At 41.6% G+C, this 18,679-nt stretch overlaps 1 protein-coding gene across 1 annotated transcript; it reads right to left on the bottom strand.

Moving 5' to 3' along the window:
* Nucleotides 1-56: 56 nt before the first annotated feature.
* Nucleotides 57-18,224, bottom strand: trmt6 (tRNA methyltransferase 6 non-catalytic subunit). Its single transcript, XM_046292090.1, has 12 exons — nt 17,932-18,224; nt 17,446-17,576; nt 17,232-17,341; nt 16,572-16,663; nt 16,373-16,456; nt 16,057-16,181; nt 2,381-2,551; nt 2,099-2,277; nt 1,905-1,990; nt 1,208-1,310; nt 642-728; nt 57-534 (listed from the first exon to the last, which is right to left on the bottom strand). The coding sequence occupies exons 1-12, from the start codon at nt 18,036-18,038 to the stop codon at nt 373-375; spliced, it is 1,437 nt and encodes a 478-aa protein (XP_046148046.1). The 5' UTR covers nt 18,039-18,224; the 3' UTR covers nt 57-372.
* Between the last annotated feature and the right edge of the window lie 455 nt (nt 18,225-18,679).

The raw sequence follows: 18,679 nt of genomic DNA, 5'->3' as shown, positions 1-18,679 counted from the left end.
AAACAATTATACAAAGAACTTTAATACCTCATAAACACAGGGCTTATCAACAGTAATAGTATTTTTAGAGCACTGCATTTTATTGAAATTCATACACACAGATGCATTACGGGATGAGTCTGCGAAAACAAATTACTTATTTATTGCACCACGGCGCATTCTTCAAAAAGAAAATGTAATGATAACGAAATGCTGCATTTGGGAGATAAGAGCTTTAGAGAGCAGCTCCATGGCTCAATAGCAGCCAAATTATTATATAACTGATCTTAAGATGTGTGAGAGATTTCAGTCCTATCCCACAAGTACAGTTAAATGATGTCATCAATGATATACATTTCACAACAAATGGGTGACCGCAATACGTTTTAAGTGTTATCCCTCTGTGGTCTCTGTGAGTTTCAGTCGCTTTGCTGCTGGCTCCTCTCCTCTCGTTGGGCCCATCTTCGGCGTATCCGTAGCAACGGTCGTCCCTGAGAGGAGGTAGCCCCCGCCCCCACTCATCAGCAGCATGGGGTGCGTCCTGTTAGGCAACACCTACACACACAAACACAGGAAGTGAGGTCAGAGGTAAAAAGCTAGCGCTGGTACTACAAACATGGATGCTTCCACAGAGGTACAGTTCAGTTTGAAAATGATTATACCTGGTAATGTCTGATCCAGGAATCGGTGAGTCGCAGGCTGACTGCTCCGCCTTGTTCCCTGAGCTTTGTATAGCACTCTATCAGAGGCTGTGGGAGAGAGAGATTTAATAACAGAGGAGCAACGAAGGCCATAACAGAGTGAACATGACAGGGGTGATATTTCCGAACTCCAGACTAGATTACAGACTGTTTTATCAGTGGATTTGATAGATTTCCCACTGCAGAAAGACAATAAATGTATAATGGCAGCACACTAGGGTCTACTGGCAACAACAAACTATGAAGGGTCTGTAGTACACAAAGTTTGGGTTGTAAAGCAAGAAGATGATTAAATACGCTACATTATTAAGAACACGACACACACTAGAAAGTATGCCCGGTTCGATACACGTATCGCAATACTCTTTAATATCGTGACAAGAAAACAAAACACAAAGCAGGTTTTTATAGGAGCAAAGAGTTTGGTCTGCTTCGTGTTTTCATTTTTGCCATGGGAAAAATATTGCAATACTGGTATCGTCATCAGTACTACTAGGAAGAATACTAGAGAACACTCCGAATCACACCTCTTTATATTGAGAGTACACTACAAAGGGTCTGGAGGGGGCGAGGAACTTGATAAGGCCCAGTAGAACTGGACAGGGGTGGAACCGACTGGCAATCACCAACCTGAGGAGGAGAACAAACAGAGGTATTAAACACATATTTTACTACCAGTGTGGGGCCCTGTTCGAACACCATGAACATGTTTTCTTCTTTCTGTCCTCCCTCCCGGTGAAAACTGAGCTGGCAAAACTTGACAGATGAAAGCCCTCGCCTCACCGACAAACCAAATGAATAAACGCAGGATGAGATGACGTGTGCTGAAAGCCCAGACATCAATCGTCTTTAACTAGACGTGTCACACTCGTCTCCCTTCTGATCAAGATAACCGCTGAGCGATCCCCTTTTGCTCGTCTTGTGTGGACACGAAGATGTTAGCATGGCCGTGTTTCACTGATTTTTAGACAGTGCAAGAAAACACCAACATGCTGGCAAAGCAGAAACTGTCACTGTGACTATTTACACAGATTATTTAACTCACGTGTCAAGGGGGTGTAATCTTAGTGCCACAGAGCTGTTATACTGGTTATTAGTGCTCATACATGTTTATTACCTCTTATTAATGGTTTCATAAACAAGTCTAGAGTTCACTGTCGCCAAGTGTTATTAAAACAGAAAGATGGTGGAAGGGGGTGAGAGAGATGAGAGAACAGGGCTGACCCGTCAGCGTTCCTCCCCTCCAGCACAGCAGCAGCAGTAGCTAATTTCTTCCTCTTCTCCTCCATCTTCACCTTCTTCTCCTGGCCCTAAAACACAACACACAGTTGCTGTTCAATTTGTGCGCCATTGATCGGACTGTGACAGGTGTGACAAACAACAGACACCATTTGCTGCTTTACTATGTGCTGTCATACTCTGATCTCTCTAAGTTTCTCCCTCTCCTCTTTCTCCTTGTCCGCGGCAGGGTCTGTACTGGTACTAGTCTCCATGCATTGGTCCTCTGTGTCTGGGCTGCACTCCTTGCTTTCTGCCTTCTCTGAGTCAGTCTGGGTCAGGTTGGACTTGTCCCCATTGGCCTGTCCGGAATCTGCAGCTGTGACAGAAAAAAGAAACTCGATCAATTCAATAGATAAGATAGTATAGCATTTGTTGGTCTATTAAATGATTACATTCCTAGTATAAACACAAACGCACACCTGCGTCTATGTCTTTGGCCTCTGTGTCCAGTGCCCCCGCCAGCAGTGCGTTGACGTGACAGATGGGGAACTCATGGAGCGTGTCGTGGAAGTGGGAGGGGAACCCAAAGCTCTCCATCCCCGCCCTCACAGGACCTCCTCCTGGGTACATCTGCACCACTGACCCATAGCCTGGATGAGAGAGAGGAGAATAGAACAGAATATGAAGATGGAAGTGTCACCCTCCCAGGGCAAAGAACCTTGGCGTGACCCTGGGCAACACCCTGTCGTTCTCTGCTAACGTCAAAAGCAGTGCTTTTCTTAACTCCTGTTCTGAGCTTCTGAGATTTACTATGCAATCTGATACACGTCTAATCAGTTTTCTTGATCTTCTGATCTTGTGTGAAGATAATGTTCTATACACTGATCTTTACAGGAAACCTACTGATCGTAACAGTTTGTTGAGGGCTGATAGTTGTCACCCACTTCCCTTAAAAAATAGTTTGCCCTACAGCCAATTCTGTCGAATCAAAAGAATTTGCAAAAAACATTTCGATTTCGACAGAAATATGGCTGAGACGCAAAGAAAGTTCAAGGAGAGGGGCTACAAGAATGATCAGATTCATATTGCCACTGAGAAAATTCAAAACAAAACGAGACATGACCTTTTTCAAGGTCAGTCTCACAAAAAGACGCATTCTTGCGTTCTAACTACCCACTATTCAAAGTGCTCTGAACAAATTAAGGGAATTGTTCACAAACATTGGCACATCCTAAAATCTGATGATAGTCTCGGTAATGTGTTTTCGGACCTTCCCTTGGTCGTATTCTCGCGGGGCAGAAATCTCAGAGACCAATTGGTAAACTCTGATTTACCACCCCAAGATATTCCTGAACAACGTCTATTTGCGCCCCTACTGGATGGAAACTACAAATGTAATGGCTGTGCTCAATGCAATGGCACTTATAAATGTAGATCCTTCAAACACCCACAAACAGGGAAATAAATCCCAATAAAAGGTGTTATTACGTGCTCCACTAAGGCAGTTATTTATCTTATAACTTGTCCTTGTGGTAAAAATGATGTAGGTAAAACAAAGCGCAAATTAAAAGTACGTATCTCAGAGCATCGTAGCACCATTAGGTGTAAAAACTTTACTTATCCAGTTGCGGCCCACTTCTTGGAGGCAGGCCACTCGATTTCGTCTCTGCATTATATTGGCATCGAACATGTCACCCTCCCTAGGAGAGGGGGTGACCTTGATCATTTATTGTTAAAACGAGAGGCTGCCTGGATCTTTAATTTAAAGACCCTTGCGCCCTTCGGTCTCAACGTAGACTTTGATCTGAAGCCATTCTTGTGATTATTGTGACTTTGCCATTGTAATTGTGTGTAAACTTGTATAGTCAAATTAATCTATGATCGTATGCCATCCATTTGTTTGTATGCTGTTCTTTGTATGACATTTTAATATTTGATTATTAACCAATGATATTAGGCAACTCCTGGCCATGATTACAGACACCTGTGTCTTTTGACACTATATAAACACTATATAAACGAGTCATCCCGCAGTGTTTGTGATTAGACCCTGATGAAGACAAGCTTGGCTGTCGAAACGTTGGTATTACATTTTTGCATCTGAGCTCCAAGAGTGTGCGGCTCTCTTTTATTTTCAAACGTCAAAAGCAGTGACTCGCTTCTGCAGGTTCATTCTCTACAACATCCGTAGAGTATGAGCTTTCCTACCCATGCCCGCTACGTTCAGGCCCCACCCTACCTCGATTGTATCTGTCAAATTTAAGGCCCTGCCCGAAAGCCTGAAATCATTAGCTGCTCCTTTCTGTCCGTCACTTGCTCCCTGCACTCAGCTCACTCTGAACACGCTTCTGTTCATGGCGGTGTGAGTATCCATAGCAGCCCTCGGATGGTTTTATTTGGGTTCTGAGCAAAAACATTTTTTATTAAGATTGTAAAAACTCCAGTAAATCAGTTCCAAGTGATTTTCATTGAAGAAATCTTAAAGAAGTATTCCCACACATAATATAAGAGACACATGATCGCATCCAAATGTGAGCCAGGTTTGAAATGATTATGTTTTAGCCAAACGTATCTGTTCGGGCTTCTTGTGGTCAATTTGCAGTTGACAAATGATTTATAATTATGTTCCGGTCCCCGACCATCCTCTCAAGACAAAATCGGCTTGCAGCTGAATAGAGTTGATGATCCTTGCATACATTTTAAAATCAAAACAATACATCTGACTTTGTTTTTACCAATCTAACTACATAACAATAATGTTAATCATTTTATTTCAATGGTAACTCTAAACTGGGTATATCAAGATGTAGCCTAGGCCTATCCACAATACAGGTGAATGCATATTTAATAGTAGTGTGTGCAGACATTGAGTTATTGAGCTTGTTTTGGCTGATCAGTGGAGTCTATGGTGCTACCGATGACAAATCTGTTGACTCCAGAAATCTGTCATTCATTTCAGTCACGCAATTTTACAGTGCAGTATTTCTCAATGGAAAAATGTGCACGAAAATTAATCGTCTCTCATTGAATGACATCAAAGACTTTATTGCATAATCCCTACTGTTAACCATTCAGAATCCCTACTGTTAACCATTCAGAATTCCTACTGTTAACCGTTCAGAATCCCTACTGTTAACCGTTCAGAATCCCTACTGTTAACCGTTCAGAATCCCTACTGTTAACCGTTCAGAATCACTACTGTTAACCGTTCAGAATTCCTACTGTTAACCGTTCAGAATCCCTACTGTTAACCGTTCAGAATCACTACTGTTAACCGTTCAGAATCCCTACTGTTAACCGTTCAGAATCCCTACTGTTAACCGTTCAGAATCCCTACTGTTAACCGTTCAGAATCCCTACTGTTAACCGTTCAGAATATATATATATATATATATATATATATATATATATATATATATATATATATATATATATATATATATGCCATTTAGCAGACGCTTTTATCCAAAGCGACTTACAGTCATGTGTGCATACATTCTACGTATGGGTGGTCCCGGGGATCGAACCCACTACCCTGGCGTTACAAGCGCCATGCTCTACCAACTGAGCTACAGAAGGACCACTGTTCAGAATCCCTACTGTTAACCATTCAGAATCCCTACTGTTAACCGTTCAGAATCCCTACTGTTAACCGTTCAGAATCCCTACTGTTAACCGTTCAGAATCCCTACTGTTAACCGTTCAGAATCCCTACTGTTAACCGTTCAGAATCCCTACTGTTAACCGTTCAGACAAAAGGGCGTAGACTTCGGCTTGCTACAGATTTTTGTGTGAATGAACAGCTGAAAAAAAAACACCAGACGCCTTAACTCCGGCTCCCTATCACATCTCCCTCCATCGCTCATTTCACGTGGTGCACGTTCAAAATGGTAACCAGCTAACGTTAGGAGCTATTAGCCAATGTAGCTAGCTATCTGATATCTTAACACCATGTTTATCTAACCAGCTAATATAGCTATCTAGCCAACACCACAGAGGAGTAATCTTTCCTAAAAGGTCACATAGCTATCTGCTTAGCTAGTAAGCTTGCTTATTGCATCCATGTCTGGGCATGTTGACAAGCCTTATTAGTGAATTAATTAAACTAATATGTGCAACAGGAGTTTGATTTTGGTCACTGTGTCAATTCATACATCAATACTGCACCTTTCTGCTGAAGAAAGAGCTATCTTGCTGCTGCTAATTTCCCCAGCTAGACATTCCTCAGTAATGTGCAGTGCTCGTGGCTCATGTGTTGAGTGGCAACTGGCATAGCAGCAGTTTTGATATGTAGACTCGCAGGAGAAGGGCTGATACACAAGAAAAGTACAACATCAGCCCGATATATCGATATCTTGTTCTCTACAAGGAACATGATTGTTTTCTGTGAAATAATCTCTCCTGTGTTATATTTGATCAGGTTGAAGCACTTTTGACACCATGTTTTGATCTTAGTCAGATGGGACTGTGTTGTGCAGAGATGGTGGAACCAGCTTCCCTCTGAAGCTAGGACAGCAGAGTCCCTGCCCATCTACCAAAAACATCTAAAACCCTATCTCTTCAAAGAGTATCTTAAATAATCCCACAGCATCCCCCCGTCCCCCCCTCGCACCACTCCCCACCCTAACAAAAAAAATGGCTTTCGTAAACTAACACTCGCACTTTAACCCCCCCTTATTAACGGACTATGCCGATAGCTATTTTGAGGGATTTTTTTCTACTATGACGATGATACAGTGACTTTTTCAACATTTTGTTATGTTACAGCCTTATTCTAAAATGTATTAAATCCCCCCCCCAAATCTACACACAATACCCCATAATGACAAATCAAAACAGGTTTTTAGAATTTTTGCTAAATTAAAGAAAATACTGAAATATCACATTTACTTATGTATTCAGACACTTAGTACTTTGTTGAAGGACCTTTGGCAGCAACTACAGACTCAAGTATTCTTGGGTATGTCGGGACTTTCATTAATGTGATGACTGTTATCGACTAAAACTATGTTCAATTGTTACCTGATTAAATTTTTCATGTAGCAATTAACTCATTAGGAATTTGGGGCACCACGGGAGAAGTTGTTTAACGAGTTAAGTCGGGAGATGGTATAAGATATATCAATAACAGTAATTTATTAATCATTACGTCATACAGTCTCATTCTGAACGTCGCAGACCTCTTGAATCCGAAATAACCCCAGCCTTTTCTGATCATTCAGTACAACACAAATGTATTTAGATAATTTATTAACAAACTAAATAATAAACTAAATAATAACACAGAATACACACACACACGAGACAAAAGTCCCTAGTGGACTGACACAATGTGATGGCTTGTTACACATACGGAGAGGGAGGGGTAGACAAAAAGAGTCAAACTTATCGTACATACATTTGGAAACTATGCTCACAGCAATCAGAATACTTAATACCCTAACCAGCGCCCATGCGATAAGAAATGCAATGTATATATTAACGCAGAGATGTCTTTGTTTGTCATCTATCTCTGTTGAACCAATCAACCCTTCTATGTGGACAGGGTAGTTATAGTTCATGCATCAGTGTAAGGCTTCAGTTTGTCCACCTGTGGTCACCATGTCCTTCCTACTCAGATGCGCCAGTGATTGTCTGAGATGGGATTTCTTCCTTCCCACCTTGTGTCTTTAGTCAAAGTTCTGGCACCACTTTCACAGGCACAGCTGCAGACTGAATGTTTCTGGTCTTGTAGTGGAGGTTATCTTCTCACCTCGTGTTGTGTCTCAGAGTTTCAACAATTCGTAACGTTGAGCTCACGCTGTCCGTCTGCTAGTCTGAATATGTTCATTCTTAGCGAGTTCTTTTAAGCACTCTGGTCAGAAAGGGCAGTTCCACCACTGACACACTCCTCTGACCTCATTTGGAGCGTAGCTTAATTAAAATTATGATCTCGTTAGAAAACTAAAATTACATGCCCATCTTAACAAAAATAGTTTAATCGTTCTTCATATTGTATTAACATAAAATTGGATGGAAACTTAAAAGTCAAAGGGGGTTTCCTTCCTAAGTTACAGTATTTTCATTATACAGTTAATGACATCACAAAATAAACAATATGACATGACTATTCTTTAGATCCACACTGACCATTCCTAACATGCCTATCAAAGAAATATTGTTCCAATATTCACTTTTTGGGTGTTATTGTTTTTTTGCGGCAAAATTCTGAGGGGGACAAAGGCATTGCTTTGGTAATACTAGAGTGCAGAAGAGACCAGGAGAGTCATAACAAGTATGACGCTCCAAGCTTGGCAAACCTGTATTTGGGGAGTATCTCCCATTCTTCTCTGCAGATCTTCTCAAGCTCTGTCCGGTTGGATGGGGAGCGTCGCTGCAGAGATGTTCGATCGAGTTCAAGTCCGGGCTCTGGCCGGGCCACTCAAGGACACACCTGCGTTGTCTTGGATGTGTGCTTAGGGTCATCATCCTGGTGGAAGGTGAACCTTTGCACCAGTCGGAGGTCCTGAGCAGGCTTTCATCAAGGATCTCAAGGATCTCTCTGTACGTTTCTCCGTTAATTCTCCCCCCTTGATCCTCAATAGTCTCTGCCCCTGCCACTGAAAAACATCCCCACAGCATGATGCTGCCACCACCATGCTTCACCATAGGGATGGTTCTAGGTTCTCTCCAGATGTGACGCTTGGCAGTCAGGACAAAGTGTTCAATCTTGGTTTCATCAGACCAGAGAATCATGTTTCTCATGGTCTGAGCCATTTAGGTGCCGTTTGGCAAACTCCAAGTGGGCTGTCATGTGCCTTTTACTGAGTGGCTTCGGTCTGGCCACCCTACCATAAAAGCCTGATTGGTGGAGTGTTGCAGAGATGGTTGTCTTTCTGGAAGGTTCTCCCAAATCTATAGAAGAACTCTGGAGCTCTATCAGAGTGACCATAGGGCAGCCAGCTCGAGGAAGAGTCTTGGTGGTTCCAAACTTCTTCCATTTAAGAATGATGGAGTTCACTGTGTTCTTGGACCCCTTCAATGCTACAGAAATGTATTGGTACCCTTTCCCAGATCTGTGCCTAGACACAATCCTGTCTCGGAGCTCTACGGACAATTCCTTCAACCCCATGGCTTGTTTTTCCCCATGACATGCACTGTTAACTGTGGGACCTTATATAGACAGGTGTGTGCCTTTCCAAATCAAATAAATTTACCACAGGTGGACTCCAATCAAGCTGTACACATTTCAAGGATGATCAATTGAAACAGGATGCACCTGCGCTAAATTGAGTATCATAGCAAAGTGTCTGAATACTTATGTAAATAAGTTTTTTTTTTATTATACATTTGCAAAACAAAAACAGTTTTTGCTTTGTCATTATGGGGGTATTGTGTGTAAATTATATTATTTATCCATTTAAGAATAAGGCTGTAACGTAAGAAAATGTGGAAAAAGTCAAGGGGTCTGAATACGCCCACGTAGAGCTGTGGCAGTCATGACATTTTGTGCCCGCTGGTTATTGTCATGCAAAAGACTGCCTACCGTTAATTAACACACGCACATTTAGCATTTCCATGCCTCAATGCATACAAGCCGCTGATGCGCCTTTGGAAAATACCACAATAAATACATGATTTATTTTGGGCAGATCTAAAGAAAGGTTATGACGAGGAAAATGGATTTCAGAAGAACACAATGTAATTGGCCCATTGTATGTGATGTCACAGTGCCCGTGCCATAGACTGTAGGCTTCTGCATTTTGAGGACAAGATATGCTTATAAGTCCTGTGCCATTATTTTATAGTAAGAAGAATATCATTAAACTTAGGTGAATAAAATAGAACCAATATTTTTCCCCAATCCGGATCGAGTACGCATATGTGTATATGGATAAGTGGATATGTTGAGCGTAAAAGTGATCACTTGAAACAAGTCCTATATGCTAGACTTAAGAGTTATTTGGAAACTTACGTTGTGAATGACACATACCTTAGAATGACGTAGAAATCCAAAGATATGGGCTGCACAATGAGACTATAAATGGGACCCATGTCGTCCAAGTTAAACGTTTGACTCATCTGTCCATAGAACATTCTTTCAAGATTCTTGATCATCCTCCAGGTGCTTTTTTGTCATAATTGAGTCAACTTTTTGGATGACATGGGTCCCATTATGCCCGGCGAAAACGAAACACTGCATTTCATAGTAAGAACCTCAAACCAATGGTCAAGCATGGTGGTGGTAGTGTGATTGTTTGGGGATGCTTTGCTGCCTCAGGACCTGGGCGACTTGCCTTAAAAGGAGGAACCATAAATTCTGCTCTGTGTCAGAGAATTCTACAGGACAATGACAGGCCATCCGTCTGTGAGCTGAAGCGCAGCTGGGTCATGCAGCAAGGTTGAAGATCTGATAACATTCAGTTTTTTTTTTTAACTTGCAAAAATAGAGATTATCAGAAAGGGGGCAAATACTTTTTCACGACACACATCAACCACTGTTTGAGGAGCATATTCTCGCTGTGCGACAAATTATATTCCGCCCAATATCATTTGCAGATACCCCGTGCTTAATTTGGGAAAACAAGTTACATCTGTTCGGGAACATCAATAGTAACATGTTTTCAAAACAAAACATATTTCATAAAAATGTTGACAGGCCATCTGTGCAAAAGGAGTTTGGTAGCACCTTAATTGGGGAGAATGGGCTTGTGGTAATGGCTGGAGTGGAATCAGTGGAATGGGATCAAATGCATCAAACACATGGTTTCCAGGTGTTTGGTGCCATTCCATTTGCTCCGTTCTGGACATTATTATGAGCCGTTCTCCCCTCAGCAGCCTCCACTGCTCTGCATGCACGAGAAGGGAATGAAGGAGATGAGATGGAAAAGCACAGTGGTGAGATATTCTGTAATAGCTAAAAGGTAATGTGTCAGCCTATTAATTATGAAAATACACAAAATTCACTATTACTAGGCCATTCAAAACCAAATACAAATTCTCTATAATTGTAGGACAACTGTAAGCCGCCCTGCACAATCAATGAACCAACAGCATCGCCTAGGGCGATACTTTCCCTCCCAGACTCGTGGGTAATACAGTCCACACTTAAAGGCAATTACTATAATCCATTTAATTTCAGAGTATAGGCTAGACCAATTATGTACCAAAGACATCTCAAATCCGTTTTGTTTTATGTTTTCTGCTGTGTGTAATATGCGGTAAACTCAAACCTTGTTTTTTTAAAACTAAGGTTTACCATCATTTTTATTCAGGTATTTTCAGCGTTAGGCTTTTTTTACGTGTTATTTCTTACATTGGTACGCCTCCAACTCAATCATCAAGTTTGTGGACGACACAACACTGGCTGCACCATCTCCGATAGAGTCTCTCCAGTGAGCCATGTTTCCGCCTCTTCAACCTCAGGAGGCTGAAGAAATTTGGCTTGTCACCAAAAGCACTCACAAACTTCTACAGATGCACAATCGAGAGCATCCTGTCGGGCTGTATCACCGCCTGGTACGGCAACTGCTCCGCCCACGACCGTAAGGCTCTCCAGAGGGTAGTGAGGTCTGCACAACGCATCACCGGGGGCAAACTACCCGATGTCACAGGAAGGCCATAAAGATCATCAAGGACAACAACCACCCGAGCCACTGCCTGTTCACCCCGCTATCATCCAGAAGGCAAGGTCAGTACAGGTGCATCAAAGCTGGGACCGAGAGACTGAAAAACAGCTTCTATCTCAAGGCCATCAGACTGTTAAACAGCCACCACTCACATTGAGTGGCTGCTGCCAACACACTGTCATTGACACTGACCCAACTCCAGCCACTTTAATAATGGGAATTGATGGGAAATGATGTAAAATATATCACTAGCCACTTTAAACAATGCTACCTAATATAATGTTTACATACCCTACATTATTCATCTCATATGTATACATATATACTGTACTCTATATCATCTACTGCATCCTTATGTAATACATGTATCACTAGCTACTTTAACTATGCCACTTTGTTTACATACTCATCTCATATGTATATAATGCACTCAATACCATCTACTGTATCTTGCCTATGCCGCTCTGTACCATCACTCATTCATATATCTTATGTACATATTCTTTATCCCCTTACACTTGTGTCTATAAGGTAGTAGTTTTGGAATTGTTAGCTAGATTACTTGTTGGTTATTACTGCATTGTCGGAACTAGAAGCACAAGCATTTCGCTACATTCGCACTAACATCTGCTAACCATGTGTATGTGACAAATAAAATTTGATTTGATTAGATCTAGAGGGACAATAGAATGCTGAGTACCGGGATATTAGTGACCTGATGGTAATTAGCGAGTTGGTACCAACCTGTCCAGAGCACATTTTAGGGCACTGAGCAAATTTCAGGTCTGCTGAGTGCAAACTTCAACGTTGTGAAAATTCTTCCAGCGCTGTGTGAACAGAGGCTGTACCCGCTTTAAGTTACAGTGTTAACAGTGGCCAAGTAGGCTATCGCAGCTATTTGATCATGATGTAGACCTACCAGAGTGGCCTACTATCAAAAACAATGGAATGTAGGCCTACAGTCCATGAGACTTTTGAAAAAAAAAACATGCAGGGTTTGACAACCTCTTTATACACTTGTCCTTCAGACACGGAGGCGACTGAAAATGTTTTATTTTTATGGAGGAAACCACCACAGAATAAAATGCATTATTATTCCCATGCCATTAATACAGAGAATCAGACAAATTATGCTACCCTCTGCCTATTGGCCACTTAGCGTATTCAATCCACTTTCAAAATACAACACTGCCCCTTTAAGACAAATAAAAAGGCTCTTTACCCGACTTGCTTTTTCAAATATGTCTAGAAATGTACACATTTTGTGCTCTTGAAGGAAGCAATCACACCACTATTGCTGCCTACAAATGATCTATAACTGGGCTAATAACTCAATAACTAGCAAAGGATATAAACAAAATGTGCACACGTGGCTACAAGCAGCTCTCACTTTGATCTCAACACATGCGCATCTACCGGCGGTCACGAGTCATGAAGACAGTCAAATTCCAAATGACCGTTTAGTCACGGTAATTAGGCTTCTCGAAGCTCTGATGATGCTGCTGGTCATTAGTAGCCTACCAAACTTGCTAACTGCCTGGTACTCAGCACTAATCGCTCTGACATCAATGCAAATGTTTGGAAAATCTAATCAAACACTTAATGAGAGCCCAGGAGCTCATGTTTCGCAACATTTCTATAGGCTACGCAATTGAGGAAGAAAACAGAGTGATGGTCGCTAATAAAAAGACGAGCATCCCATCAGCTTTCTATAGGCTAGGCCTACTATATTTATTTCTCAACTTTCCTAATATTAAGCACACTGCTTATATTTACAACATGAGTATAGCCTACCTGGCAGGCATGAAAATAACCCACGGGAAAAAGCGTCCTCCATTTGCAATTTAAGTGCATTTATGTTTTGATACAGGTGCATGATAATGGTCCATTCTAAATCAAAACAAATGTCATACATATTACTTAGTATTTTAAATACAAGATTAAATCAAGAATAGTCTGATGGGTGACAATATTAGCCTATCACTTGTGAATTATACCAAATAAAATAGTATGTCACATGCGCCAAATCTAAAAAAAAAAACTATACAATGATATTATTATCACTTGTGAATAATAAGAAACAATGCCTTTTTTTGTCGACTTCTTCAAATCATAGTCGCACACCTTATGTAGCCTAGCCCATAGGCTTATATGTTTTAATAAGGTTTGTATCACAACTAAAGTGGCCAAATAACTTCTTAAAATGAAGCACATTAATCCGCTTTACAGGGGGTTTCGAGTCTAACTGGGATACATAAGCTGCAAGTGAGTTTCAAATTTGGGGAAGATCATTTTCACCATAAAAATGAGCCTTTATAATGCATCATTGCATTTGCGGTCACTTTTGATAATGATGTTTTCCGCTAATGGAACAGTCATGCTTATGGCCTACTACCATGTGCTCATTGCTTCACTTATAATGTGAAGAAATAGCCTAATAGTTTATCAACATTTTAAGCTAAACGTTCTGATCTGTTGCATCAGCCACATTGCATTAAAAAAAAGTTGTTTTGATGCTAGTGGTTGTATTAATTCGGGATCTATCGCATCCCACAACTGTCCCAGACTATGTATGAAATATTTATTTCTCGCACAGAATAAGTCATACTATGGGGGACAGTAGATTGACATGGACAGCAAAAGCACTAGCCTGTTAGCCAACAAGATGAGTAGGCCTAACGAAAAGTAAACGTGGAGAGTTCTTCCAATATCTTCAATATGCACCTCGGAATTGGATAAGGACGCACGCAGTTACATCCCCAGTGTGTCTGTCTTCACTTGTATCCTGGTGAAAAAGACCCGATCACGTGACCGTCAGCCATGAGAGTGAGAGACGCTTCGGATTGCGCAGCAGACTCACGGAGAAAGGCACAACGCAGCACTCCGAGCCGCAAAAGGCACGGATTATTTTAGGGTGCATTACGGCCACAAAGGGGATGCCGCCGTGAAATTTGAGGAATTATAAAGTGCTTGTCAAATTGTGAATGAGAGACTGATGAAGTGTGTACAGCCTGCACAAAAAAACAAAGCAGAGCTCATGCCTTTCAAGCAACTTTTTTCAAATCATCATTAAAGTCTCACCATGCAGCCTTAGAATGTATTAAAAATCAAAACATATAGCCCAACGTTTGTAGCACAAATAAAAAGTTAGTTTAATAACTCCAAATGAAGCATATAGGAGTACTTATTTCTTTGGTAACCGCTCAACGCAGAATAGCCTCATGTGCGCACTCCATCAAATTGTTTGGAGAAAATATATTTTATTTTGCTTTGTTCAATTGTATTCTTCATACTACAAAATAAGGCCACGGAATAATAAGCAAATCTTGCCCACTAAATGAACTACTGTAGCCCACAGCTATTTGGTATAGACACATCAGACAACTCGGAGGACAACTCAGAGTATGCTATTCTGTTATTCTGAAATAGACTACATTTTCTTTATATCATGCTTTTTTATTTTAAATAAATAGATTTATTGTGAAGGTGTATGTAGGCTATATTACATGGATTTATTAGACCTTTTAAAATGGCTTGTAGGCTGCTAAATGTGTTTATGTTAATTGACGGTCAATTACTGTGAGACCGGCAGCTTTTTGCTTGGCAATCACCGGCTAACACACTTTCATGACATCCACAGCCCTACTCACGACCACAGCTATCAACACAGTCCAGTTCAAAGTGAATGGCACAGATCCATATATGGCAATGGTCTATTTGCATATAGGCCTACTGCAGCTCTGATTGGTTGTCGCAACGGTCTGTGTAACGGTCTGTGTAGAATCCTACTCTGATGCGTTCTGCCTACAACAAAATCGCATTGTTTGTTTCGTTCTGTTGCATTGGAAGTGGCTAATGTTGCGTTGATTAGATCACCATTGCCACAGGAAAGGGAAACGTTGATAGTGTTAACTTTCTAGTGTTAAGTTTTCCCTGTTATAGTTAAGTGATGTTCAATCTCGTGCTTCTCTCCGTGGCCTGACATTTCTTCTGCGCTCTATAAAGCAGTCCTGGGGAGCCGTGAAGCAGTCTCGGGGCTACTGTGTGCACACACTCAGCTTAGACTGAACATTGGTCCAGAGCGCATTTTACTATGGTCATGACTCATGACTGCCTGTGTGGCATACGGTCACCGCAGCAGCTCTAGACCCACCTAGCGATCTTAAGGTAAATGCACTAACTGTAAGTTGCTCTGGATAAGAGCATCTGCTAAATGACTAAAATGTCATGAAAAAAAGTCTATTCGTTACAGGACCTTCTAATTTAAACTTATTACATAAAACGTTGACTGCTGACATGGCAGTCAGAGCATGGTAAACATAGACAGGGAATAGACCGGCTTGCCACAGAGCAAACACAATTCATAAACATGCAGAATTAAGCCATCATGTGCGAGTCCGATATGGCACCCTATTCCCTGCATAGTGCACTACTTTTGAGGCTCTGTTCAAACCTACTACACTATATAGGGAATAGGGTGCCCTTTTAGATGCAGATCATGGCAGGTCTAGCCATGATACTTCCAAACATTTCTATAGTCCAGTTACCTCCCATCCTCTCCATGACAGCCCCCAGCACCAGTCCAGCACAGGTCTCAAACACCAGCACCTTACTGCCTGCATGGATATTCCCCAGAGTCAACATCTGGGCAAGGGTGTCATACCGCAGGTGGCTGGTGGAGGGAGGCAGAGACACAGTCTTGGTTACTACAACAACCGCATACAATACAGAGAGGAAGTTCTCTTAATAAAAACTGAATTTGGGCCCAGAGGTTTTCCTGAACCCTTGACCTAGCCAGGAAAAAACATCAGGACCTACAAATAGGCCTCGGTATGACTTAGCTGGCATGGTGGCTACACTCACCATATCTTCCCTGGTTCTCTGCCGTGGTACATCAGAGCCAGGACACGACAGGAGGGCCTTAGAACCATCACACTGTTCTCATACCTGGAGGGAACAGAACACAAGTCATTCAGAACTTGGAAAGCCCTATTTCATTCATCACTAACCCTGGTCCTGGAGTGGGTGTGTGCATTATTATCTATATATTCCACTGACTCACTTTTTCTTTTTTTTCTTGATGTATTTCTCCTGTGCAAACTCAGTCTTGTCCCTGAATGTTGTACTGTTCTCTATCAGCTGCTGGACTATTTCCTATGGAAAGTGAAGTCAGAGGAGCATCCTCAACAAAAACAAATCTTTCACCATGACTTCCAACGCATACTGAACAAAAACATAAATGCAACATGTAAAGCGTTGGTCCCATGTTCCATGAGCTGAAATAAAAGATCACAGAAATTGTCCATATGCACAAAAAGCTTATTTCTCTCAAACTTTGTGCACAAATTTGTTTTACATCCCCGTTCGTGAGCATGTCTCCTTTGCCATAACCATCTATCTGACAGGTGTGGCATAATATGAAGCTGAATAAACAGCATGATTATTACACAGGTACACCTTGTGCTGGGGACAAAAGGCCATTCTAAAATGTGCAGTTTTGTTACAACACAATGCCACAGGTGTCTAAAGTTGAGGGAGCGTGCAATTGGCATGCTGACTGCCGGAATGTCCACCAGAGCTGTTGCCAGATAATTTAATGTTAATTTCTCTACCAATGTCATTTTAGAGTCCAGCCTCACAACCGCAGACCACATGTAACCACGTCAGTCCAGGATCTCCACTTCCGGCTAGTGACAACTAATCCACATATATCCAGAGGTACCTGTCCCTTCAGACCCTGCTCTTTGAGGGTCTCAATATCATCTCTGGTGAGTTTCTGTGATTTCCCATCATCCAGAATGTTCCTGTTGTCTGTTCCTGCTTCCTTGGCATCTAAAGAGGCGCACAAAAACAAGACACAGACATCAACTCGGTGCCTGGACAACTGAATCCTTACTGGAATGAGAGAACAATGGAGATTGTCGTTATGTAGCTACCTGCAGAGCTCTCGACGCATTTAGGTTTCCGTGGCTGCAGTGTCCCACCAGTCACAACTTCAAAGGTGGTCCCATACAACTCCCCCACTGCATTGTCCAGGAAGAACCACTGCTTTTCAAATACTGTTTTCCTGGGGTTGGGAAGAAGACATGTCAGATCATCTCAAACGCACATTGACACACAGTGAGTCACTATACTGACTACACAACTGGAGTACTGCCAGTATGTCATCCAACTTGAAGCTGGCAACATGACATTCTCTTCTATAAATGTAAAAATGCTACGTTAAAGTTACCTGGCTGAGTATCCTACTCCTAGCTAGCAAGCAATGATGACAATTGGACAATGCTAATCCACCAGACATAGCTTGCAAACTAGTAACACTAGTACAGGCAAAAGATTTGACTTGACTGTGAAGCATTGTTAGCGAACGTAAATCAACAGATAATGCGATTTTGCATGTGCAAAGTTGTGTGAGGACTCACTTTTTCTTTTGAATCTGCACAGCTTTGTAGATGTCTCCCCGTTTCAGTACTACGTAGTCACCCTCATTCACTCTGTGCTGGGAGTCATTATCGCCATTGTCCGCCATTAGAAAGCTTGATAGCCAGCTTAGTAGTAAAAGTCGATTTTTCACCCACTAGAATGTGAGTTTTAAATCACCAAAGAGCATAACAATGTACTGAAATCAAGTATCTTTGGGAGAGATCGCCTACTGAATTTACCCACGTGCTAGCCTGCATTTCCTTAGCATTCAGGACAATTAGTCGACGCTGTATCAATCGCTCATCGTACTCGACTCTGATTGGCTCATTGATGTTCGTAGAGCGTATCCTCCAATGGTAGATAAGTACCAGGATGTTCTAGCTTCCGATAGGTCGTCGAGAAAACAGGGGGAAAATCGACTTCAGAAATATCAATTTCGTTTGTGACTAGAAGACTTCTAGCGGAAGTGTGGCTTTTCTAGCACATCATAATATAATAATCCCTAACCAAAACCTCATTCTCTTCACCGGCTACATTCATTGTCTTAACCTGCTACGGAAAAGGCACTTCCGGTCGTGGCTGTGTTTTAGCTAGTCATCCCCGCCATTAATATATTTTTGTTGATACAATACAAATTTCGAGATACTAACTAAACATTTCGAGAAACTAACTCGACATTTAAAGAGACTAACATGACATTTCAAGATACTAAAACATACAGGATATATTACTTAATTTGTAGCATTG

Source organism: Oncorhynchus gorbuscha, linkage group LG12, assembly GCF_021184085.1.
Source record: "Oncorhynchus gorbuscha isolate QuinsamMale2020 ecotype Even-year linkage group LG12, OgorEven_v1.0, whole genome shotgun sequence".
In the NCBI taxonomy this organism is placed as follows: Eukaryota; Metazoa; Chordata; class Actinopteri; order Salmoniformes; family Salmonidae; genus Oncorhynchus; species Oncorhynchus gorbuscha.
This window is presented reverse-complemented; position numbering and strand designations above follow the sequence as displayed.